General features: G+C 37.9%; 3 protein-coding genes and 1 long non-coding RNA gene across 14 annotated transcripts; 1 reads left to right on the plus strand and 3 right to left on the minus strand.

Annotated features, from left to right (window-relative positions):
* Positions 1–781: 781 nt before the first annotated feature.
* On the minus strand, positions 782–3147 carry LOC147756485 (uncharacterized). The gene is made up of 4 exons (XR_015325050.1): positions 2898–3147; positions 2449–2559; positions 1984–2137; positions 782–1432 (listed from the first exon to the last, which is right to left on the minus strand). It is a non-coding gene; the product is annotated as an uncharacterized LOC147756485 (long non-coding RNA).
* On the minus strand, positions 3116–10079 carry Lac (septate junction protein lachesin). 4 transcript variants are annotated; one of them, XM_022799108.2, is made up of 12 exons: positions 9483–9732; positions 8061–8789; positions 7504–7646; positions 6839–7006; positions 6455–6573; positions 6190–6295; positions 5684–5823; positions 5169–5281; positions 4834–4927; positions 4536–4651; positions 4069–4115; positions 3116–3581 (listed from the first exon to the last, which is right to left on the minus strand). In XM_022799108.2, the coding sequence occupies exons 3-12, from the start codon at positions 7547–7549 to the stop codon at positions 3439–3441; spliced, it is 1092 nt and encodes a 363-aa protein (XP_022654843.1). In that variant the 5' UTR covers positions 7550–7646; positions 8061–8789; positions 9483–9732; the 3' UTR covers positions 3116–3438. The 4 variants fall into 4 exon arrangements, with proteins under 4 accessions (XP_022654843.1, XP_086841571.1, XP_086841569.1 ...); XM_086985445.1 differs by lacking the exons at positions 8061–8789; positions 9483–9732 and adding an exon at positions 10055–10079; XM_086985443.1 differs by lacking the exon at positions 8061–8789 and having other exon boundaries at positions 9483–9735.
* A 2574-nt stretch (positions 10080–12653) lies between these two features.
* On the minus strand, positions 12654–18594 carry LOC111246935 (uncharacterized). Of its 5 annotated transcripts, none has more exons than XM_022797343.2 (10): positions 18457–18594; positions 17260–17410; positions 16958–17079; positions 16689–16798; positions 16349–16495; positions 15427–15665; positions 14879–15116; positions 14537–14747; positions 14166–14403; positions 12654–13975 (listed from the first exon to the last, which is right to left on the minus strand). In XM_022797343.2, exons 2-10 carry the CDS (start codon positions 17311–17313, stop codon positions 13832–13834), a joined length of 1503 nt encoding a protein of 500 aa, XP_022653078.1. In that variant the 5' UTR covers positions 17314–17410; positions 18457–18594; the 3' UTR covers positions 12654–13831. The 5 variants fall into 5 exon arrangements, with proteins under 5 accessions (XP_022653078.1, XP_022653080.1, XP_022653079.1 ...); XM_022797345.2 differs by lacking the exon at positions 18457–18594 and adding an exon at positions 18134–18422 and having other exon boundaries at positions 14166–14398; XM_022797344.2 differs by lacking the exon at positions 18457–18594 and adding an exon at positions 18134–18418 and having other exon boundaries at positions 15436–15665.
* On the plus strand, positions 18552–24743 carry Arpc2 (Actin-related protein 2/3 complex, subunit 2). 4 transcript variants are annotated; one of them, XM_086985446.1, is made up of 12 exons: positions 18552–18693; positions 19249–19371; positions 19811–19923; positions 20134–20180; positions 21662–21759; positions 21942–22060; positions 22358–22454; positions 22726–22849; positions 23073–23090; positions 23470–23551; positions 23803–23884; positions 24033–24743. In XM_086985446.1, exons 2-12 carry the CDS (start codon positions 19291–19293, stop codon positions 24111–24113), a joined length of 942 nt encoding a protein of 313 aa, XP_086841572.1. In that variant the 5' UTR covers positions 18552–18693; positions 19249–19290; the 3' UTR covers positions 24114–24743. The 4 variants fall into 4 exon arrangements, with proteins under 4 accessions (XP_086841572.1, XP_022653081.1, XP_086841574.1 ...); XM_086985447.1 differs by lacking the exon at positions 18552–18693 and adding an exon at positions 18795–19043; XM_022797346.2 differs by lacking the exon at positions 23073–23090.
* Positions 24744–25329: the final 586 nt, after the last annotated feature.

Raw genomic sequence — 25329 nt, forward strand, 5'->3', positions numbered from 1 at the left:
TCCATTACACAGAGTTACCAAGGGCAGGTAGGACGAGCTCGAAGAGGTTAGAGGCCGATAATTTCTTTCATTAAAAAATCGATAACTACAGAGAGCGTTGACCAGTGGTCTACTAGAACTGTTCCAGGAATGATTTTGAGCCCGATACTGGCAAGTAGCTTATAGTTCAAAACAATCAGGAGCCCGTCTCTATTATATTGAAACGTGACCCAAAGACTTAGAAAAACAAAGAATTTTCGATTTAAAAAAAGGAATGCTCTAACGTCAATAGATTGCCAACATTGTCAATAAATTAATGCTAGTTTTTGAAGAGAGTATTATGTGGATATTTGGTAATACAAAGGTGCCGCTTCATAGGGCAACCGCTGATTGTGACCAACCCTGAAATCAAATGCGATATGTTGGTGTCATACGGACCGTGTACTATGTCTTATTTAGTTTGCAATGCTTAAGCTATATTATACTGAACCTAGAAATACCTCGTGAGCCTACCATCCTCGATGAGCAGCCTCATGATGTCGCTAAACCAATGAAGAAAGTAATAATCAAGGTATAATAAAATGATAATGTATATTTCGGACGTTATACTCAGGAAGCTATGATATAATACATTATACAGAAGACTGTTATGTGAAATACTATACAACGAGTATTATAAAATTTCTTCAAATGCTCTTTACGGTTTACGCTCGACCGAGTCTTGTAAGAGATCATGTATATAAACTACGAGACGACATATATTTATATATTAAACTAATATAAATTTCATAGTTAATTCTTTTAAAAATAATTTTATTAATATCAGTAGTTGTAAATGATAAATGGGCTCCGCTTACGGTATTAACTAGTAGCCACTGTGTAATGACACGCGTATTGTTGTATGGGCATTATTTATTAAATGAAGCTACGCTAATAATGAAAAACGAATTTTTTATTATGGATAAAACAATAGGTGGAAAAACCGAAACAAACGTACTACTTCCATGATGCTCTAATAGGAAAGTCCTAAGCTTCCCTACAGAGCTCTAAATTTGAGTTCTAATAAACTTTGCATAATTTTCTTCGCAAGGCTTGCTTCGACTGCAAATTCCACAATTTTTAGTCAATTCTCATTTCCGCCTAGGCGCTATTACTAACTCTTTACTTTGCCAAGGGAAGTTTGTAATATTCGGTTCTATTTTACAATGCGAGCCTTTGATGTCCCCCGACCGTATGTCTTGGAGTCTCTCTGTCTGCGAACTTCCATGCACACTTTGTTTGTCTGCCCTCAAGAGAAGCCTTTGATAGAGAATCGGTCCTGGCAAAAGGGGTTGCGGGGTTCCCAGTCCATTTGAATCATGGGAGCAAGGACGTTCGGCCTGCTAGAATGGGGTCTTGGTCAACTTGGCTAGGAACCAAGTCGGTCGGGTCCTTGTGGCGCCAGGCCTTACACCTTAGGAAACACAATTTATTCGACCTTCGTCAATTTGTGAGCGCTGAACAGCCTAACGGCCCAACAACAAAGATACAAGACCAAGCGAGAATATATTCTCTAGATCGAAGAATAGCAAAAAGAGGACGAGGTACGGATATCACTTGTTTGCAGACAGGCTCAGTGCAATTATTCCACAATCATTTAGCAGAAAATATTTACTTATTTAAAAGATGCAACATATTCGAGGTAAGTTTCAACAAGCTATATATAATAATATACGCTTTTTTTAAAATCCAAATAAGTATCTTTGCTTTGCATACTGATCTTGCCATGTCTCAAGACTATCTGGGATATCAGAGACCACCTAGTGCCTTTTCAATTTTTTGACTAAGTATCATTAGTTAAAGTTGACAACTCGATGAAAATAATTTGATGCGAAGATCCATAACTAACTCAGTCTTTACTTATGTAATAAAAAAATTCCTAACATATGGACATAGACATACTAACAGTACGCAACAGGTATTCAAGTTGAAACGGTTTGGTATAATTTGTGCTCGCATATTTACCCCTCTAGGACGACATTATGTCCTACAACGATGGTTTCTAACAGCCACGGTTAGAGATTAGGTCGCACTGAATTATCAGAGTTCAGGGCCATTTGAGTGCACAGAATTAAGGGTGATTAGTCAAAATTTAGATCAGGGTTGCGCACGAAAGTCTCTGTAAAGTAGAATGGAGAAACGTGTGAAGGCCTTCGGTGGAATTGCGTCTACTCTAAATAGATGGGTCTACGCCAGCACCACAGTGCGTACAACAGATACGACGCTAAACTATGATTAGGTACACATGAACAACTTCCAAAGCTTCTGCTTTGTTTTTTAAGTCCGAATATGGACCGCACTGACCCGATAACGCCTACATAATGAGGTCAGGGTGTTAGCGTCAAATTTTATAGATCTTGTACGCTAACTCACCGTGGCCATTGGAATTGCATAATACTATATCAGAATTCTCCTGCTTAGATGGGCTACCTGCGATGACGACTTCTGATCGGTCGACGCAAGTTAACACATTTAGTCTCCTGTATTCTCTTTAACCACGCAGTTGATTTCAGAGATTAGTATCAATGGAAGAACTTTACTCTGCAAAAACACGAATAAAATGGATGCATTATATTGTATAGCATATGAATAGGCATGATACTTTCTAACCGCTAAAGACTTTCAAAGGAAGCCGAACTGCACTGGCTACCCTCAAATGCAAACGAACGACCACGACCGCAAGAACTAAATACGCCTGGTTCACAGAGATAAAATAAAATGTAATTCAGGAGAGAAAAATATTGAAATTAATATATTGTGTCTGACAATGCAAAAATTAATTTTGTCAACACTCAACGTAAAACTTCGGCTCGCACAAATTGATGTCCATAAATCTTTGGCAAACTGCAAACATTTCTTCGACCATGAGCATAACTTACCTCGCCACACATGCATCTCTGTACCGCATGTATTGCCCTCAACACTTCGACTGAATTTCTTTCGAATTCGGAAATCTCGATTGAAACCGTTGCGACCTGCAGCGAAACACTTAAGCCGCTTGAGGCGATCATTGAACGCCCATATTTGAAGAAAGCTAAAGCTATAACGTTGTATAATGATACAGCACCTTTTCGCCTTAGACAAAAAATCAGACTCGTTATACTTATCAATAAGTAAGTTGTCCACCATCCTTTATTTGTTCGTCTGACTCTTATAGAAGTATAAACATATACTAAATACATACATACGATATACATATAAAATATATATATAATTTTTTTTAATTTTCGGGGTTGTACCGGGTGCTTAAAAGATGTTCTGGTCACCCCCCGCATTTGCTGCGTACTGCAAAAGTCATTTATTTTACTAGACGACGCTGACATGCTCACTCTTATTTCTATCGTGCAGCAATGCTTCGCAATCGTCATGAAGTCTTCAGTCGCTCATTAAGTTATTGATATTTTTAAAAATGTTTTAAATTTAATAGATTCCCATTTGTCGTATGTGACGCAGAACCGCCACCACCAATATGAGTACAGCCGGCCCAGAAATCACTGCTGTCGTTGCGCTTCCAGTCAGGTACTGAGCGCCACAGGCCGGCGGACATACTACGTTCACAGTTTCTAAAAGGGGAGAAAGATCCCGATTAGGAGCATGCTTTTTAGTACACTACGCAATACCCATAAGTATAGCAATCCAATTTGTTCACTGACGATTAACTTCTATACAACAACAATACCAACAAAACGCCAAAATACAAAAAAAAAAAATATCTGATTAGGAAAGGCTGGTTTTTGGAGTACAAGGGGAGACCGAAGTATACGATAATGATGAAAAACAATAAAATGAGGTGAGGAAATATCGAAGGAGTGAAAAAGACAAAGACTTCAGCACAGGGTAGTTCTCGTGCAAATGGGAAAGGAAAAGACTTCTACTGCTTCTTTTTTTGGGCATCGTCGTGGGCGTCGCATTGATAGAAGTGGTTCTGTCAAGTGTATCTTACATAAATGGTCGCATATGAAACAATGTCTCGGTTCAGGTTATACTCATTCAGTCAATCTTGCCTTGTGATAGACCATGATTTAAAGATATAACACGCATTTTTCTTACCAAACAAGTTGATGACGATTTCAGAGGAACCAAGTTTATTTATCGCTCTGTAATAAAAAGTAACACTAAGTTATTGTTGATTGCAATTTTTTTTATAAAGCAGATCACAAATAACATAATTGTTACGACTTGATTCAGCCTAGGTTGCTAACGCTAACTAATTGTTATTCAACGGTCTATTAGTTGATTGGGGTCACAAAGTAAACAGTTAGCTGACAATAATTTCATCTGTTGAAAGAAAACTCTTCATCATTTGATGCTAAAGGCAACTCGTAAAAATACGATATTCGCGCATAATCAAAGCTATGGAGAGCTGTTTATTTTTTCCGTTTTTCTATTTGCGGCGTTTTCATAGATACGTATTAAGGACAAAAAAAAAAAACACGTAATGGTAAAAGTTTCCGATGACAAAGGGAAAATAACGCATGCACACTGTTCCATAAGCACTAGGCACTATTCTACTGTACCTGCATGTATAATTGCCATACTGTTTCTTCTCGATGGCTACAGCCCGCAAAACAGAATCAGTGAACTCATCAGCGGTGGCGAAAATCGAGATCCTGTAGTGTTGGTTATCGGAAATCTAGTCACCATAGAAAAACAAAGAAACACACAATAGAAGAGCTGAATTTAGAACAGCGTAAAAACTATGGAGTATTTTTGTTCTAAAGAATTAGTGATCATTTTCTTTTAACTGTCGTATCCTCACAAAACACTTATCATAAATAAGAATCTTCGCATTCGAGGGTGAATAGTGGCGCTCACCTGATATCCGTCCTTCCACCACTGAATTGAAGGTGATGGGAAGGCTTCGACGTGACACATTAGGTCCATTGGATATTGCAAAGCCTGCCCGTACCTAATGGCCCGTGTAATAGTCAAAAACGTTATTATTCACGTTTTAATTTGGATCTTAATCCGATTTGATTTTGCCACAAAGTGAAAAAGGTGTGTAAACTTTTTGTCGCTCACTGTGTTATTTTCTAACGAAGCACAAAGCTGTATTAAAAGACTTTTATTTAAACAGTTTATATGTTCACTTGTTTCTGAAGGATGTCTCATTGGTGCTTTTATTTAACTGACGTGTATATACTTTTTACCTGCTACGATCCGCTGTGACAACAGGAGGAAATTCAACCTCAACTCCGACATTTCTTCGAGCTCCTTTACCGACACGATTGTCAGCTATACAGTAGTAAGTGCCTCGATCATCCTTCAGATATATATTTTTTTACAAGTTCGAAAAGAACAGATCTTAGAATGCCAACAATGCTAAAAATCCTACTATACATTTACGTCAACCAAATATTTTCGTTAAGAATTATTTATATAGCATAAAAGAATATATATATATAATAAGGAGAAGGCACGTCATCTTAAGAATTTCACGTTCGTTAACGTTAAGAATCTCAAGGTAGCAATAACTGTATTTACCCTGTCTTTGTTCTGAGATGACCTACTAGTTCAAAAGAGGAAGCCCTTTTCAACAACTTCTTACGTCGTTATTAATTTACTATTATGCTAGGAAATAAGCAGCTTAGTTAAATTGCAGATAGCCAAGCTCTCTGGCCGATAATTCTGTACTAGCATGGTCAGTGGACGTCTATGAACTAACCTTGGTGACTCCGAATATAGATAGCACGTTCCCGCGATAGATCGCACCGCCCGTTGGAAGAAGGTCGTTGTTCTCACGTCGCCATGTGATTCGCGGCGGAGGAAATCCATCAGCGTAGCATTCGAGCGAAGCGTTGGCACCTCAAAACAAACGAAGTTCCAACAACAACTAGAGTAGTAGTTTTTGAAGCCACAATCAACCCAGCTACGCGAATTTTTCTTTCCGTGTCATAGCGATTTGATGTGAACAGTTAGTCCATATATTTGTTTGCGTGTCTAATTAGATCGATACTAGAATTACTTAATCTTTCGGGAAAGGAGCAGCAAAACAGTCAAATCTCAATAAAAATTCCGCTGGAATGACTGTGTCGCTTATCTGAAGTGCCGCCAAAAGTGAAGAACTGTCCGTCCGATGCAATAAGGATTCTTCGTCACCAGTCTGACAAAACAAAATTCACAGTACTCGTCTTAGTTGGCAAAGCAAGTTTCGATGAGCTTGTAACTTACCGGTTGACGTAATAATCGAACGTGTCGAGTTGTCAGAGATAATTGGTGGGATGCGGACGTGTAGCCAAACATCTGCCGTGATCTTATGAATAGCCGAGGTCGCCACCTATAAAAAGGCGCGTAAAAAAACGACGTTCAAATTTAATTTTTTACCCACCATCCAGATAGCGCCTTTTTCAAAGAAAATTAGTAAGTTCCACAGTGAAGCTGTGATGCGGATGACATCGGTGAGTGTGATTGTAAAACTGAAACTTCATATTATTACCTGACACTGATAGAGTCCTGTGTCAGTTTCTTGAATCTTGGAAATTAATAGGGAAAAGGTGGACGATACATCGTCATGACGTATACTGAATCGAAGCTCCGGAACGATGACGGAACCACCTAATGAAATTAATCCGTACACAAAAATTTATCTAATGTCGGCACTTCATACGAACTATGAGTTCCGCCCTCAATAGCAATGACTTGCGTATAAAACAGTAAATATAACTAATCAATTGCATTTGACATAAATAGAGTATTCACAGCACGGGACAGGGCAATAAGGGTAGACAGACCTACGCAGGAAAGCAGCGCTAAATAAAAATCATTAGACAAAATTAAGGTTCTGTTGAATATTGTTTTCTTATCGTTCGCATTCACTCACCGGTTGATATAATCGTGGGACTTTCAGGGTGCCGAGGATCGATCCGAACCCAGAGAACTGGGTAGCTCTGTGCATATTGAACTGAACATTCGAGCTCGGTTGTATCCCCGATGTTGACCACACGCTCCTTCGATATGTACGAGATTGTCGGATTTTGCTGGCACAGCGCTATAAAAGAAAAACGCGCCATTGACACGAGTATCATGGTCAGTGTAAACAAGCCTGTCTGTAGTTCAATTGCAATGACTGTGTCCCAGCTAACTTATAGAGCTTACAATAAACCTTACACTGGAGAATTCATTACTTTTTTGTTTAGGATACATAATTTTCACATAAAGAATTGAAGTCTTTGCACGTTAGTGCACTTAGCCGGTCATATAGTGCCTATTACAGATAGAAGTCGCTCATATATCAGCATTACACTTCAGCTACTGCAAGTTAGATCGTGCAGAGCGTTTCTTATGCAGCAAACACTTATATTATGTAACCATTATACATGCGTTTCCTATCGCATGTAGATGTAAACTACACATTCGTATGCTCGCGCTATACACTCGTAAAATGCCTGGCCAGAATCGAGTGGTATAATAAGTGCCATCAGCAACTGTTAATGTTAAACTTCTATTTCTTCCTAAAACAAAATACTTGCTGGCTATTTCACTTACCAAGTTCTAGTAAAGCCAGCGCGACTAGCACCACCCTTTGCAACATTCTTGTCCTTTATGACCCCTTATGTGTCCTCCTCCTTCAGCAGACTTCTCTGACGTGCCTTAAGACGTTCTTAACCGCATTCTTAAATTGTATTTCACTGCAAATCCAGAATATTCTTTAAATCTGATCACAAACACAAAATACTAAGCAAATAAAAGCGAATACGTTACCACAGCTGAATCCTATTGGCAAAACAAAAAAAAAAACTGCTTTTTATAAGACATTCAAGTTCGTCGGATACATTGCTCAGATGAAAAAATTCTGAATGGCGTACTCGGCGTTCTGCTGCCACTTTCACTTTCACCAGGAATAGGCCTTCATAAACGATCCTGCCACGAACAAGCTATCAAAGTACGTGCAAGCCTGTACATATAATACCCAATTTTTTTAGATGGCCTCATCATTGTCCACCAACACCAATATAATATAGATCACATATGCGGTAGATAAAACAATCGGCACTTAGTTTAGCCTCGACTGAATGTTTGTCTAACTTTGCGGATTTTCATACCTAAGGATTACGAATATCATGAGTATGGCGAATATTAGTCAATCGGTGAAGGTATCTGAAGTGTGTTAGATCGAGCCGCACGTGAGCGTCGTGCTCAACGGCTCGGCAGTGGTTTGCTGCCGATCTGAGTTAGATGACTGAAGCGACGCTAAAGCCTGAAGCGCCGTCAGACGCCAGAAGAGAGTGGTTCGTAGTGATAACAACGGCGCTAGGATCGACGTCAGACAGAACTGTAATAATAGTAGCCGTAATCGTAAGCAGCCGAAAAACGGTTCTGCGAGCTAAGGGAGCGCGGCGCATGCGATGCAGTTGTCATCCGTTGAGACGGATAAGAGGAAAGACGCGATATATCTCTGCTCTCTGGACATATTCCAAGTAAAAAGCAAGCGGTTTCACAAAATGTACAACTTTATGAATACAGGTTAAACTAGGATGCACTAAAGACAAATGCTTTAAACTAAGTGTAATGCGTTAGTGTCCTATCCATAATGCTTTGAACAAATCAGATATAATAAAGCAACATTGACTGACTGTATGGTTTTCGCTTTTTTTCTTTTCGCTGGTTATCAAAGAACCGCATGCTCTGAAATCTGTATGTGTATACGTATAGACATGAGTAGGGTCCTCGGGCGTGTAATATCTCCACAAGGTATGTGGACGACATGTTGCTTGGTTACTTTTATTGACCCAGGGTTCGACCATGTAGTTGCGGATCATCAAACTTCTTTTCTGATGTAGAGAAAAACGTTGAAAAAATTACGTTACTTGAAGCACGGGAAGTTCATAGACAGGAAATTTTATTTCATATACAAATATGTGTAAACATTTTCACTTTCGCACGATATATGTATAAACGATATGTAAACGCACCTTCATCCTTTTATATATGAAGGTGCGTTTACATATCGTTTATAATATATTCTCGCATTTCTTGAAAAGACAGCATGTCTCATAGATCATTATAGGCCCTTCTCAACATACGCTAACAGATGAATTGAATTAAAAAAACTACAAATCAGAAAAGTGTTCAATATATTGTGCCTAACTTAGTATCGATAGTACTGAAGAAATTCCCAATTTTTTTTTATTTTTTCCAAATTTACTGTACTAAATTGGTTTATGGCACGGCATAAATTGTAGAAATGGTCAATGAACGGGCTTTATTATTATATATTGAATTTGTAGTAAATTAGCACAACCTTTACAGCTAGTGCCACATACGTCACGAACACTATGCACAAACAAACCTACACTTCAATATATGTGTATGTTTTATATATGTATTTATAAGTCCAGTTGTACGATTATACGCAAGCAGGCTTCTGAGTAAGGTCTGTCTCTAGGGAGAAAGAACGCTTGTTCTTTCGTAATTTACTTTCATCATCGTAGCCTAGCTGCCTTTTTAGGCTTTGAAATTCATACCTGACACTGGTTTGTTATCGCTCGTTATATGCCTCATTTGCTAGCTGGGACAACACATCGAATATAGGTTTCACGTTATCTGGAACTTCGAGGTTTTCGTTCTGTTTTGCCTGCCTTGCGCATGTTGCTATGGACACGCGAATACTTCACCCTATATAGCATTACGATAGATCAATGCGAAAATTGCAGCACTGTCTTTTCTTTGCCCACCAGCGGCATACCGTTCACACATTGTCTCAGTAAAAATTATACTGAACAAAATTAGATAACAGTTGTTTTCAAACTTGAAATGGTTTCATATGATAAAGAGGACAGTGGGTTTGAATATAAAGGCAATGCGAAAGATACATTCCATCAAAAGCCTAGTAGTACCGGTAAACTCGAACGTTTACAAGATCTTTTATAAGTTTATGTATTCAAATGTAAGCAAGTCAAACATTACAACTTCAAAACTTTAGCTGTCTATCGAAACCAATAACTTTTCGCAGAACACGCTATTACGACTGGGCGCGGCAGGTATAGTTCTGCAAAAAGTGCAGCTAGATTTAATGTTATGAAACATTTTGACTTACGTCACATTTCGAAATGCATATGGTTATTCCAGATTTTCTGTGATACTTTAACCAAACAGGCGTGCTATGAAATACTGTTGTTTTTCGAAGTCTTACGACTGAAACTGGCGCCGAGTTTAGGGTCAGCGCTGGCTTTGGTCATTTGTTAGTATAGCCGCTTCAGGTAAGATTCTGCCCCGGCGAACGCTAGGAGAGTTCATACTGTAAGAGTGTGTGTCAAAAAATGTGCCAGCCTTTAAGAAGGCCAAAAATGTACTTAACCAAATAAACATAATAATAAAATAAAAATATACTAACAAGTCAGTAATTGTATTTAGTTATACCACATTAATTAATAGAATACATTTTTGAATACAGAATTTCTTTAATCAGTAATAAGCACTTTTAGGAGATGCCAGCCTTTCTCAAAAAAAAAAGTGCGATAGATATTAATAAGAGGTGAGTGAAAGATCTTTGCCTAGTTTTCTTTATTATGTGTTTCCGACTACAATTTGACCAGCAAAAGGGAAATACCGTACTGCATTTCTAGTTAGTCTTTCGAGTTTGGTGGTTCTAGCGAGTTTGGTCGCTGATACGCAAACTCTTATTATTTCAATAGCAGAACCTCATTCATAGACAGTGTCTAAGCTGATCATCGACGTGAATTTATCATATTAGCCGTATTCGGCTTAGTTTTTTGATTGCTTAAAACTCAATTTACGTATAAAGTCAAGTTCAGAAAAACCAGCAAGGTGTACTTCTAATGATCATATATCTTAGATCGAAAATCATGAAATTCTTTCAATCTATAAATAAATATTATGTATGTACTGATATAGCACGCACATCCGATAAATGAATATATCTATGGAAAGTACACCTTGTGTGAGCTTTACTGAAGTAAAAAAAAAAGCAATGCTGTACGGTGTCGCATAATACAGAGATAAAAGAATTCAGCAGCCTCTATATAGACGCCATAGTTAATTCAAATCGATTGTTTGGAATAGAATTTATTGATTACAAAGTCAGAATACATATATACACAGATATCTATCTTTCATCTTGAGAGAGTATGTACGATTCACTCTTGTAATGAGCGTCTTATGATATTTAGTCTCACTGAAAGGCTGATGCCATTTCAAGTGAAATTGTGTAGGGCAAATAATATCCGAGAGATTTTCTAACGTTCACGTAAGTGTTCAAACATACGGCATGCATACGTCATCCTACGACTATGCCATATTAAGCATCGGCTGCTTCCAAAAGCGAGCTTATCTCTAAATGTTTAAATTAACCTAACCAAAGGAATCTTACGAATTCTTAGTATCGCTTAAAGGTATCGCTCTTACTTTTCCTTACCTACGATAAAATAGCATTTATTTCATTTAGCAACCAATAGAAAATGCATTATTTTTTATGGATAGCATGTACAGCTTGTACAACGTGTAATACAAGGCGAATATTCACGTATGTTGTGAATTTAAAAAAATGGGGGCATCTAACTGTTAGATATCCACTGTGTTGCTCTACAAATTTAAGACTTAAGTTGCGTGGAGTCTACTGACTCCACGCAACTTAAGTCTTAAATTTGCATAACTGTTCTTATTTCACAAACAAAGCCAGAAATAAAAAAAAATCAACACATTCGTATCGTGTTGGTGGGGTTACCTCTTATTTAGTTTCTATGTACGTACATAAGAATTATTTGAGTGTGCTTATTTCGAGTGTGCCTTTAGGTAGTTGTTGTCTAGGCCAAGATATCTGCTGTCTAAAGCACCGGCAGTACCCAATATAAAAATTCGCTAACTAACACATAAGATCTCTTATCCTCACTATCACCCATACGAACAATGACATTTTAATCGTAAGTTTACACTTACGGTCAGTAATACATGTGCTATTGCTTAAAAAAAAGAGCAAATATATATTGCATCTGGGATTTTGGTGCTGCGATACCCTTAATTCTTCAACCTAAGAAATCAGTTCCTACCGAAAAAGATCATCGAGTCTAAAATTTTGCTGCAACTCTTCTTACAAACGGCGATATGGAAGCATTGTCTTCGAGAATCTTGAGTTGGTTCGATGTGGCTATTTACATCATAGGGATCACGCCATGTTAATTTCCGAGTACTTACTTGAATGAGGATATGTATATGTATGTGCTGTTACAGCTCAGCCGTTTGAACTTTTCATATACCTACAAGGATTCTTCAATAGATCGTTCAATACCCTAATTCGCGTAACCTTGTTCTATTATTGACTTTTGCGACCCATTCAAGAACCGAAGAATGAATTGTATATCGGAAGGCCGAATCTTTGGGGTTTGCTACAAGGCTAGAAATTTAAACTCTCAAAACTCCCTATAAACTTTATTTGGGAATTAGACTAATTAGGCGGCAAGATCGTTATGTATTACGTTTGATTCTTCACTGACACTAAGTAGGAAATTGAATTGTTTATGTATGTAAGCAGACCTTACTGTAGCTCACCGTTATGGTAATAAGCTACTGTATTGCATGGAGATCTTACCACCAGCGTAGCAATTTTCCACTAAAACACAATACCCAACATTAAACGTATTTTATAATGAAAAATCGGAGCTAAAGATCAAGCAAGGGAGTAAGCACTGATAATTACTGTTCATTCTAACTTTATTCAGATGCATATAGATCATTCTCAATTCCTATTGTTTGATGTTGTGTTTTTGGGTGTGCGATCCAATTTTTACAGATCTCGTCAGGTTACATGAACAGATTTATGTTTATTGAAAAGTATATTCGTTACAATTTTAAATTTCATTATGATTTGATACGCTAGGGTCTGCATATTTTGTGGATTTTTATATATCAATAGACCAACGAGCAGTTCCAGATTGACTAACCAGTACACAGGTTAGTACCCTCGATGCAAAAAACCGGCCCGAACACATTTTTTGTTCACTGCCCGTTAACCGATATGATTGCCTCAATTCACCGGCACAACCCGCAGCATCGTATGAAAAGAGCATCTTACAGCTAAATGTATCCCATCGCAAATGGCTTTTATTTAGCTATCGAATATCCCATAAACCATTAATCTATTTAACACGTATACACGCTCTCGTTAATAGTAAAAGCCATTTGCCGTTTTATCCATCAAACGATCGGTTGATCGACTACCAACCAATTGGAGACATGCATAGATCAAAGTCGCCTAAATCTAGAAATATAAGTAAATTTAATCCTGGGCTGTTACGATAATGAGACCGTGCACCAATCTTGAAAATCCGAAAGAAGTTTCATTTGGAATAGCCTATTCAAATAACAGGCTTTTAATTAAAGTTGCTAGACGCGTTCTCTATTACGTCGTGAACTCCTTGTCGTTGAGAGAAATTATTTTGCAACTACTCCAACGCAAGGATTTCTTGACCGTATCACATTTAAACATTAAATAGAAATTTAATAATACTAAGCCCTGTTTGAAGTAAAATAGGCATGACAGGCTAGATAGTCAGATATTGCCACCCTAAGCCTAACTTTGATTTTCTGGCGATTGCCCTTCCGGCATCCAAATCATCCCCTGTAGAACCTTTTACAAGTTTAAACTATATTTCATTCAACAAAAAACACTAATCTAGTGCACCCCTTTCTTGCTTTCCCAGATAGAAAATAAAATACTATGTTTTCGTAGAACGTCAGTCAATGCGCATAAATTAGTATCGAAATCTTTTTTTAGCTATTCTTGCGCTACGGCTACCTTATTACTCCTTACTGGATTCCTACTGGCCAGTCTTTGTATTTTTGCTTTTTAAGCAAAGGGTCAGTGGTATGTATTAGAGTTTGCTCCAGGCATAGGCGCGTACCGAGCATACTGGTTAATGCCGCGCGCAAAAGGGTTACCACTGGGGGAAGCACCGCCGAACTGAGGTGGTCCTGTGGGTGGTGGGCCCGTCATTGCGGAAGGCTGAAATGAATTTTAATGCAGGTAGTAAAAGTCATGGTCCATATAGGATACTAAAACACATGACAGATGTTTCTAGTAGCATTTTGAACATTTCTCCTATTTTTTCTTTCAAGTGTTAATTCTATATTAATTATGCTTAGGGGGATGTAGCATAGTTTAATGGTCGAACGATACTGCGTTGCATCGATACCTGTGTTTGCTGTTGAGTCGGTTGTTGTTGCAGCTGTTGGGGTTGCTGAGGGACTCCTGCTGGCGTCACACTTTGAGATGGGTTTGTTGGAGGTGCGTGGTTTTGTTGTGCGAGAAGATCGCCGCCTGGTTGTTGTAATGTTTGTGGAAGATAGCCAAGGGGCGCTCCCTGCGATCCAGACGTCTTCACATACACGCCTGACTGGGATAACGGGGCGACCATTCCGCCTACTACTGCACTAAAATATTTGTGTAAAATGTAAAAATGTAATAGAACAGTTTACGCTTCTTAAATGGAATGAACAAAATGAAAGCATTTTTAGTTTACAGGAAAATTTTAGCTACCATTTTATGCACACTATTTTAACTTACGGGTTCGGTTGCGATGGGTTCTGACCCTGCTGTTGTGGTTGTTGCGCCTGAATCGGAAGTTGCTGTTGCTGCTGGGTGTACGGAGACGACGTGGGCTGCTGGGCAGCTGATGTGGGTGGCAGCGAAGGGTACCCTTGGGGAGCCACTTGGGCCATGCGCATCGGAGCTGGCGATGGAGCGACCCCTGGAGATGGGAATAGCGACGCAACACCTACCGAAAAATGGTCGTCTTTTAAAAGCTGTCTAACTAACGTATTAGATAGACAATGTAAAACACTGCTTTTGCGGGTAATAATGTACTTATATGCGTCTGAATTAGTGTACAAACATACAGAAATTTACCTTGGTTAGACGCAACTGTGTGTCCAATCGGGGTTTGGGAAGCCTGTTGATTCGGTCCAGGTTGTGGCGGATTCTGCTGATGAATAGAGCCAGGGCCTTGCTGAGGGTTGAACAGTTCTCCCGGGCTTGAAGAGTGCTGTTGGCCGGACGCCTGTTGATGAAGGGCGGACGTCTCACCGACCTGCGAGCCACCTTGTGACTGCGGAGTCGCACTACGCCCTGCTGGAGATGGGCTCATCTGGAGTTTCGTTTCGTAGCACAAAACGCCGAGTTCAATCATGGAAATGTATAAAAACGCAAAAAATCATCTATATAAGCCACTGGGTTCTGCAAAAGCTACGATTCTTTATTTGTGTCTATCCTGAAATTTCGCAGTACTAATTATGAGGAAAATTAAGATATTTTTTTTAATTTTTAATTTTATAATATAATTTTTATTTTTTATTTTATAAGATAATTTTTATTTTTTATTTTATAAGATAATTTTTAAAACTGTAACGTTTTTTTACAGAGGAAGTTTTTAATATTCAATGATAAAGCGACAATACCTCGCCCACCTTCGGGGGAGCGCGGTTTACAACCGGTTGAAAGGGCCCAGAGGCATTGGGTGCTATCTGTTGCTGAGTAGAGCCTGGTCGTGATAAGGGCACGTTAACAGACCCTGGAGAACAAGCATTTTGTGTTGAATTTCCTTGCGCTGGGAAAAGTACTCCCTGATCCTTCTTGATTAAGCGTAAACAGTCATTTAAACCTCCTGGCGGTGAAGATACGCCTAAATCTCCATTTACTGAACATCAACACACAAAAATTAAACGCCAAGTTTGTCAATACGTACCGCCATTAATTGCAACGGTGCTTCTGATTGACGGCATAATTATAGAAGTATGAACCTTACTTGAACTACATTTCTTAGATAAATTATTAATCAGTTTTAGCTGACATCTGTCATCTGTAGTCGCTTTAAAATGCTTGGTTCAGTGGTCTATTTAACACTAAATATTCGATAATATTTACTTATACAATTTAATTTTACTAACAACTAGGAATAATTGTTGAAGATATAATTTGATTTTGCAAATGTTAGCAGTTTGTCGAACGCATAACCAACAAGGCGCGTCTAGTATGTTAAAATCATCTGTATGGCCTGATTGTATACCAAGAGCCTCACACTTGATCCCCTTTACTACTAAAGTCTGACACTGGCAAGTTACAAGATTCCTACTATTAAAGTCTACCGTTTATTATAAAAAAAATATTTAAGAGTTCGCAAACCGTTTCAGTGCTTCAAGGGTTTGACACTAATAGTAAGGTCTTCCGAAATCTGTAGCTAGCTCAGATAGTGTAGTCATCACAAGGTATGAAAACCCGTTAGAAAAGCTCGCATATCTAAGCGAAGCAGTTGGTAGACTGACTACACAGTGAAAGGATCATTATTGATATAGTAGCGACATAATGGACACTGTATTTAACCTTTCGCTGCTGGTTCTAATGCTGCCTTATTATTTGATTCTCCGCTGCCCAAGCTAAGCGAATAGGTCTTCTCGATTAGTTGGTCGACTTTGTTCCGCACTTCCAGCAGCTCCGCCCGAAGATCGGTTATTGCGTTCGCGTCTTCATCTAAAAATATCGTGCAAGTTATTATTGCTGTTTATATAACCATCAGATCATTCCTGCAAAGCAGCGCACGAGGACCCACACGAATCTGTATAGACAAGTAGAACGCTCAGCTTTCTTCCGGTTCAATGATACGCTTTGAACAAAAGTAAACTACACAATAAATACACAACGACAAGTTTGATTATATACTCACTTTGCACAAGAACGCGGAGACGTAACACTCTCGAACATTGAATAGCCTGGGAGACATCGCAATTATCAACGATAGTCACGAGGTCACCATCCTCATCCTTATATTTCAAACTGAAAATATTAGCACAAATATATTTTTAATTCATTACCAGAAATATGAGAGACTATGTCGAAAACTTGTCATAAACGCCATAGACACTAGAAAAAGGCAGTAACCTATCGGATGATCAGATCAACATGTTAGCCTTAAGTATCAAACAAATTGCTCACGTTATCTGGTCCTGAGTGGAGAGACTTCCTCGGAAGACCCGTTGCATCATGAGGATGAGCTCATCGAAGGTGATATCCTCATTGTGAATGGCAATACGTCGGATATCGCCCTCCAATTGCGCCTATTTGTTGCAGACAGACGAAATAACTATCAAATAAGTAAGTAATCAAAGATAAACTAATAATTAACGTACTTGCTTATAAGCTAAACCTATAAAGTACATCTAAAGATTGAGAAACTACTAGCTTTAATTCTGCTAATACATCATTCAATGCGACCCCTCTTAGCACACTTGAAATACCTTGATGACAAGCTTTCCCGCGAGGGCATCAATCTTCGCATCTCCTGACGACATCTTCACTCGTTCAACTGTTATTCACCGCGAGGATTGTCGATTCGAGAATAACTTTCTGGCTAGCTAAATGCGTCTAGAAGTACCTCAAAACATTTATCTGGAAAATAAAACCTTAACAAACGTTAATTTGTGGACTGTTGGTGGACTAGATATTGTTTCGGCAACAAGACACTAAAGCAGATATAAGAATTAATTCCCCCTGATATGAAATGAACGAATGAGGTTTTCTTACAAAAAAAGTAAGCGCTTCTGTGGAATCGATCATAAGATGACTCTAAATCTCATCTTACTAAAAGCTAAGTTTGCCTGCAAATACAGGACACATCCGAAGCGGTTTTAAGCGCTTAGAGCTCTGTTATCTCACTGGTGAGAGGCAGTCAGAAATAATTCAGCTTAATTTCATGTAGTAACAGCCGTGTCGATGACGCTTTACAGGTTTTAGATTTCAGCAGATAATATTCAGCGGCCAACTTAGTATTGTAAATGGTACGCGTCTTTGAACTATGAGCCAGTAAGACTAAAGAAAGCTGTGACCGTAACAATGGATATCTCTACGATTCTAATGTGAGTTACGGGCATTTTGCAGTAAGTCATCTAGTCCTCTCACAGCTTCATTGCAGGCTTCACTATGCTTTGTTTCAATTGAAATTAAGAAAGCTAAAGATAATATTAGCCGTCATAAGTTATAATGCAAGACTTTCACAGCACTGAAGACACGTCATCCACTAAACCGCTCCTAAACTAGGGACTTATATTTGATAGAACACTTCTCACTTTCTGGGACGAAATTCAAGACATTTTCTGCACAAAAAAAACTTACAAAGTCACGCAGTTGTTAGCAGATCAGCGAGACGAGTGTCCCGCACTTTGGAACTCTGTCAAATTTGTCACTACACAGGCCACCAGCTTGTAAAAATTTGCACCGGGCCATGAACACTCAGATCGACACGAATCAATAAAATTGGACCCCTGACTGGGAGTGCATAGAAAGCGCAGTTCCTAGGAGGTTAACAGCGACCCAAGGTGTATTACTAAATATTGTCTGTTTTTTTTAATCTTACCGAGACACTGACATGAGAATTTTTTGGGCTTAAAAGATTTTCTTCTAGAAAATGAGATTCCCCTTTATATGTTACCATTTACCGATAAATTATTTTTTCTGTTGGTCATGCCGGACACGTGACCCCACACAGTTGCCATGTTCCGTGTGTTTGGATGATTGGATCTCAATAGAACGGTTGATGGTGTTGAAACCACCTAATGCTCGGCTGAACTGTCGCATGAGTAATATTTGATCTCCAGTCAAGCGACGAACTCCTTATAGAGTGATACGTTCCAGGGAGCCTTGTGGAAGGCTCTGTAGGCTGTAAATCTATATAGGTTAGTTTACTGTAACAAGGACTGAAGCAACGGGAAGAAAGAACAATATTTGGCTGTGACCTGACTTTTCTGATTGAGCAAAGAATTGCGTTGTAAAAGGCGTCAAAGCTATTAAAGGGCCGACGCATATTAGAGCAATGAAGACGTTTTAAAAAATAACGCTATAGCTTTCCATATTCTATTCAATAAAAATTTGCTATATTCCTATAGGTTACACAGGAGATCGTCAGAATTAGCGTATAAAGTAACTCGTCATTGTTTCTGTTTTTGCTGAAACGCTTTGAAAAAGCTTGAAAGATTTTTCGCCTTAACCTCGTTCTCTTGACTACCCTCCTGCCACTAGGAAACACGTACTGTCACTTAACTGATTTCCTTATTTGTTAAAATTATACTGCTCAGATATTTTTGATTATTGTTTATCTTGTACCCAGCTATTATAGCAAAATAAAAGTTCCCATTCTATAACTAAAAGTGGATGGAACTAATGCCGTTATTAGGAATGACGTTTTCCAGGGCAAGGCAAATGGTAAATAGCCTGTTGTTAAATGATTGCAGACGGGGTTTTCAAGTGTTTGGTTATAGTGAGACTAAGTCGATATGATTCTTCTTGAAACGAACAACAAAATTGTGGAGGACCTTCTTCGAATTAAATTCAAGAATCACAAAACTGGTGCAAAGGTAAGATTAAAAAATATATTTTTCTTAAACCTAAATATTTGTTTTTAGCTCCCTTTAAAATATTTTCGTTTACTGCCTTTTTAGCCTCTTGCTAGAAGTATTACAAACGTGTGTGGATTCTCTCTATATATAGCAATTAGCCGATCGATATAACGACTCCTACGCATAAAAGGGCTAAATTTAATTCGTGGCCGATATACTACTAACGAAATATCATTATACAAATGAAGAAACTTAGAACTAACAGCGTGCAGTTAATGTTGTAAAAATTATATTCAGTAAGTATAAAAAGAATTCTGTAATTTCAACCGGGATCGACCTGTAACTAGCCAGTATTTCTAACGTAGTAGAATGTTGTGTTCTTTAGTTCGGTAGCCAATAAATATTGATCTATCAAGAGAGCATTGGAACATAAGGTGTTTCTTGTGTATTGTTCTAGGCGGATTCAGTCGATGTGACGATAGCCGATTTCGATGGAGTTCTGTTTCACATTTCGAACCCAAATGGAGATAAAGCTAAAATCCGTCTTTCCATCTCCCTTAAATTCTATAGGTAACTTTGGTCTGTGTGCGAGAAAACTTGCAATTATATTTTAAATGAATGAATCCTTCCATGCTTTGTATTATGTCTTCGCAATGCTCTCAACAGATACTTCAAACGATTATATATTGATGTAGATACTTGGATAGGATGACCAAATCCTACAAAGCGTGTCCCCCGATCATTTCGTTTACGAGCATTCCTTGCATGCATCGTTTTTAGAGAACTACAAGATCATGGAGCGGATGAGCTTCTAAAGCGCGAATATGGTAAGTTGTTTGTATAATAATAATATAATGTTAATTAATTAGATTAACAATACTGTGTTGGTTGTCGCAAAAGCGTGCGCTTCTTTGAACCTTCTATAAATCGTAAACTCCAAGTAATGGACTACATCTTTCAGCGCACAGATGCTGTATCACAGAAAGGAGTGGTTTATTCTACGATGGTGAATTCCCTGAGACATTTATTAGCATATCTCAAATTTGCTATCTAGCTGATACTTCTCTAAAATATGAAAGATTTTAATTTCAGCAAAACATGCAGTTACGTTCGCCCAGAGCAGATATTATTAAATTTCGTACTCTTAAAATATTTCAAGTTGGCTCGTTGATTGCCTACTCTGGCGCTATTCGCTTTGAGAGACTGTACGCCTCATGGAACAGCTGTAGATAAAATATTTATTAAAAACCTTGATACTATCATTACTTATTGCATTATCGTTTGGATTACAATTCCAAGATCATCCAACATTAAGCTCATTACACAGGAATATTATAAAACTCTATTCTAAGAACAAGATGACCATTCAATGAGTGCAAATGATATTTATTTTTTCGCATCGTCAAAATTCGAACAAAAGCATATTTACTTTTGTTCCAAAATACATGGATTCGATTGCATCGCAATCATGGTGACAGCCTGCATGTTAGCGTCCAGATAATACCAGTATATCACTGATGCGGCAATATCAAGTAAAACGTGGCGCATCGTCTGTTACAAAATAAATACCAACAAAACACATAAAAACATTTTTAAAGGATGGCTTTATAAGAGACCATATAAAATTAATAATAGGGGCTATCCAAGTCACATATACTAGCAAAGAGGTTTTTGCACAAATTGTAATGGAACTACGTGCAACAAATGTTGGAGAATCGGCACGCTCATGGCAGGTGGCTACAGAAGCTATTCACAACTACCGCATCTGACGTTTTTATGATTCAGGACTTATGGGACAGACTATTTGATAAAAATTAAGGAAGACAAGATTATGGCAGTCAGTTAATGAGGAACATCGGGATAAGGATTATATGCATTCGCATATGCAATAGATGCTATATATTCTTATAATATATGGCTATATTAATATAATCTATTTGTAGCAAATTCTTCTTACCTTTTTTAACTGGTGCAAGTAGCCGTTACAGTGCTGTAGAAAAATGCCGTACATCGTTACATTAACGGGTAGCATCGTAGATTGATACAAATGAAATGAGAGCATATTGGATTAATGTCACTCAGACTGTTCTTCGAAGCGTGAAAGCTTCGTGACGAACAGCAGAACGTCACAGCTCGTTTTGTAGTTAGCAAAAAAATTATTTTGCAAAATAGCTATTTTTGTAAGAACACCATATTTTAGGTGAGTTTTGTATTTCTCATGTTGATACAAACCAATCTACAGCAGCGACGTGTTTAACGATAGGTAGGCTATAATGAACCCTAACAAAATTGATCGATGAAATTACAGGTGATATTCTTGAGCCCGAGCCAGAGAAAATGTACAACGTATCAATTCTATTTGACCTCGATTCGACGCCAAAAGATTACGAACCTCTCATTAAAAAGGTATACAGGAATTGCAGACATCCCATATGTCACTAAACGTTTCAAAACTAATCGATTGGGAAACTTGCTTTGGAAGGTCTAGAACAGAAGCGAATACTACTTATCACGTCGTAATTATAGACATGTTTTTGACTGATTGAATAACTGTTTATGCTAACATGAAACGTTTTCTGACTTTACAGGCTGGTCTGCTAAAGCGAAACTGCTTTGCATCGGTGTTCGAGAAATACTTTGAGCATCAGGCAAAACTGGCCAAGAATCCTGAAGGTGGCGAGCTTAAAAGAGCTGTTATTCACTACAGGTATGTGTACAAGTAAAAAAACAACGTTAGTTAACCCTTAATTAAATTTATTTTTGTACGAAGTAAGAAAACATACAATCTTAAAACCCACAAGGTCTTGCAACCCCTTCAGATGAGTTAATTATCTTATCCCATCAAAGATGTGGTGAAATCAATTCTCTAGCCAGTTGCAGGTTGTCTTGACTTCGACTTGAAACGAATAAGCATTTTATTCGTGGCGTACTCTCTCTCTCTCTCTCTCTCTCTATATATATATATGTATATATATATTAGTTTAAAAGTTCCTCTTGTTTTTAGGGATGACGAAACGATGTACGTTGAAGCAAGCCACGACCGCGTGACCGTGATCTTCTCGACGATTTTCAAGGACGAGGATGACGTTATTATAGGAAAGGTTGATACCCAATGAATTTCCCGGCATATTTTAACACTGGGACGTAAGTCAATTTATGCTTTCTTGATCGGCCATCTTTTTTATTAAGGCGTGAGAGCGGTGTCGAAAGCTTGCACATACGACATGCGTCAAGAACTGAAAACTCCGCATTAGTTATGGCCAACGTCTGCTGCTTCTCAAAACCCGTTTAAGTTGGCTCTATAAGGGGTACGTATTTAATTGTGTTTTGCTGTATCCTTTGAAATGGTCTAACGTCTGTACACCCTTGCAGGTGTTTATGCAAGAATTCAGAGAGGGTCGTAAGGCGTCACATACAGCGCCGCAGGTACTATTCAGTCATCGAGAACCTCCGAGGGAGCTTCAAAATACAGACGCTATGACTGGAGACAACATTGGTATGAGAACCAGATTTGTTTCATTCTATGAAAACATCAGTTTTGTTATACTAGCTATATAACTGTATATACCGTTTAAGGATGTATCTTATCAATACTGAGATTTTAGGAGCTGTAAATATTTTGCTTGGTGAAACAAGTGTAGAAGACAAGTTGTCAAACCAAACTTGATTGACGCCGAACCTATGTAATAATTATTTCTACCCATTTTGACAATTTCCAGATATCTCTCATTGTCCCGGTAAGCACCTCGTGTGCAGAGTGAAAATCGTAGTAAAAGATTAGCTTTTCCGAGTCTCTTCAGTGTTTGGTTGAAGTGCATTAACTTAAGCCGATCGAACTGAAATCTAGCCGTAGCTCTTATTGTTGTTGGCATGCTAGTTCCTCTTTGTCGACTATAATTCGAGGCTATGATATTTTACCAAGGTGTGACATACGTGTTTAGTATTTAAAAAAAAACGGTAAAATTAAAATTACCTAAAGTTGAGTAGATATCCAAAGCATGTAGCTTTGCATGTATTTAGTTAGCTTAATTCGCGTGTTGACACTTAAAGATCCTGCAGTGAGTATTGCATTGTATGATTCGATTGCTTAAAACAGTTTACGGTTTGGGTTTTCAGGATACATTACTTTTGTTCTGTTCCCACGACATACCTCGGTTCAGGCTCGTGACAACACAATTAATCTTATTCACTTGTTTAGGTAACGGCAACTTTTTGCGTTACTAGATAAGGTGTAACTGTAGACCTTAAAAATAAAGCGATACAGTATTCAGTGTTGAAATTTCAAGTCAAAATAATAAATTATTAAGAAGATTAAAGAAAATTTAGTAATGTAATAGGAAATCCTATATTGTTTGCAAATTATCTTCAAAAAAGATATCTCTATAATTAACTTCATGACGAATGTATACTAATCGATATATATATATATATATGCGCTGCGATCGACAGGGATTACTTGCACTATCACATTAAGTGCTCAAAAGCTTACATCCATTCTCGAATGCGCGCTAAGACATCGGACTTCTTAAAAGTAAGCGTTAAAACTATTGCATAAACGCATTTATCGTACGGTATTTTTGTGACGATCATGTGGTGAATCGTATTTATTTAATTATCAACTATCTTATGAAATAGAAATTGCAGAAATAATGACTAACTACCAATTTATTTAATATCAGGTGTTGAATCGCGCTCGACCCGAGAACAAGAGCACGGAAAAAAAGACAATTTCCGGGCGAACATTTACGAGAAACAACTAAACAAGCTTCATCAGCTCGGAACTCTAAAACGACAACATCCATCTGTATTTAATGATCCTTCGCTGGAGTCATCAAGGATTTCCTCTATTTCTTCAAAGCAAAAACTAGTTGAGCCTATTATAATAGAGCAAGAAGGACACTGGTTTGCTTACTCTTGATAACAATCATTGCCGTAAGAAAACGAAAAGCAAACATATGCTTGTTTCACCTGCCATCTGTGAAAGGAATCTTCCGTATGATTTTCAGCTAAATGAGAAATGCGTAGAGAAGAGAACGGCGATACGTGCAACGGCATGTAAACGAATGTTTGATGAACAAATGCAATCTAAGAACAGAATATTTATCGTATACACGTATTTTTCCTACGGTTTCTGTTGTCAAGTTTCTTCCCCATTTCTACGGCTAACTTCGTAACAATCGACTTAGTGTTTAACACAGACTAAACATGAAACAGAGAGAACAGCGCTTGAAGTAGCTGTTCCAGTTCTCTGGTCTTGAGTTGCAACTTCAGTAGTCTGGTTCGGACAATACTTCGTAATACATAACATCGTAACAACAATAAGATTATTGATAAGTTATTGATGTAAGTTTATAGCGACTGCTGAATAATAAACGCATTTTGAACCGTAATCATCACATATGGTTTATTTGGCATCGATATGCATTTTCGAGCCATTGTGGTAGTTCCAAGCGATTGTCCAGGTAGTTTTTGTGATAGGATACAAGATTTTCTCAGTTAAGCAAATCAAGATTCTTAGCAATTCATTGAAATATTAATTAACGAGTACATAATAAGTGCAAAATATAATAATATAATAAGTGCATATTGTTCGCGTTTACCAAATAAGTGATAACCATGAGTATGAGTATTGGCAGAAATGTAGGTTTTGTTGGAGCACGTAACTTCTTTTTAACTGCGCCATAGATTCGTTCTGTCTTATTTAGAGCAGTTTCGAAAGCGGCTTAAAAAAGAGTAAATAAGCTTTTTGGATGTCTCCACATGAGTTATTGAATGGTTTTGCTTGCATGCTGTTTTTTGTTTTTCTTTTGCTCATCTAAAAATTTCGCATGCGCGTGTTTATATGTAAAGTTTTCTGCTAAGTCTCGTAACGTCCAATTAAAAGTCGGTAGTTTAATCTCATCATCCTAATAGTAACATCGAAATTCTTCGTTACTGAATTGGTAACTAGAAAGTAATAACAGAACAGAAGCTGGG

Source organism: Varroa destructor, unplaced genomic scaffold (genome assembly GCF_002443255.2).
Source record: "Varroa destructor unplaced genomic scaffold, Vdes_3.0 BEIS01000003.1, whole genome shotgun sequence".
NCBI lineage: Eukaryota > Metazoa > Arthropoda > Arachnida > Mesostigmata > Varroidae > Varroa > Varroa destructor.

What these genes read in the sequence shown, in the direction of transcription:
- Lac (XM_086985445.1), bottom strand. Translation starts at nt 7,549, where the DNA reads ATGTTGCAAAGGGTGGTGCTAGTCGCGCTGGCTTTACTAGAACTTG. An exon ending in TATGGCAATTATACATGCAG is followed by an intron (nt 4,116 to 4,535) that starts GTACAGTAGAAT and finishes TTTTTATTACAG; the next exon opens with AGCGATAAATAAACTTGGTT. An exon ending in AATCGTCATCAACTTGTTTG is followed by an intron (nt 3,582 to 4,068) that starts GTAAGAAAAATG and finishes CTCCCCTTTTAG; the next exon opens with AAACTGTGAACGTAGTATGT.
- LOC111246935 (XM_022797343.2), bottom strand. Translation starts at nt 17,313, where the DNA reads ATGTCGTCAGGAGATGCGAAGATTGATGCCCTCGCGGGAAAGCTTGTC. An exon ending in CGGGAAAGCTTGTCATCAAG is followed by an intron (nt 17,080 to 17,259) that starts GTATTTCAAGTG and finishes TGCAACAAATAG; the next exon opens with GCGCAATTGGAGGGCGATAT. An exon ending in ATTAGAACCAGCAGCGAAAG is followed by an intron (nt 15,666 to 16,348) that starts GTTAAATACAGT and finishes GTTGATGTTCAG; the next exon opens with TAAATGGAGATTTAGGCGTA.
- Arpc2 (XM_086985446.1), top strand. Translation starts at nt 19,291, where the DNA reads ATGATTCTTCTTGAAACGAACAACAAAATTGTGGAGGACCTTCTTCGA. An exon ending in ATCACAAAACTGGTGCAAAG is followed by an intron (nt 19,372 to 19,810) that starts GTAAGATTAAAA and finishes GTATTGTTCTAG; the next exon opens with GCGGATTCAGTCGATGTGAC. An exon ending in GCTTCTAAAGCGCGAATATG is followed by an intron (nt 20,181 to 21,661) that starts GTAAGTTGTTTG and finishes ATGAAATTACAG; the next exon opens with GTGATATTCTTGAGCCCGAG.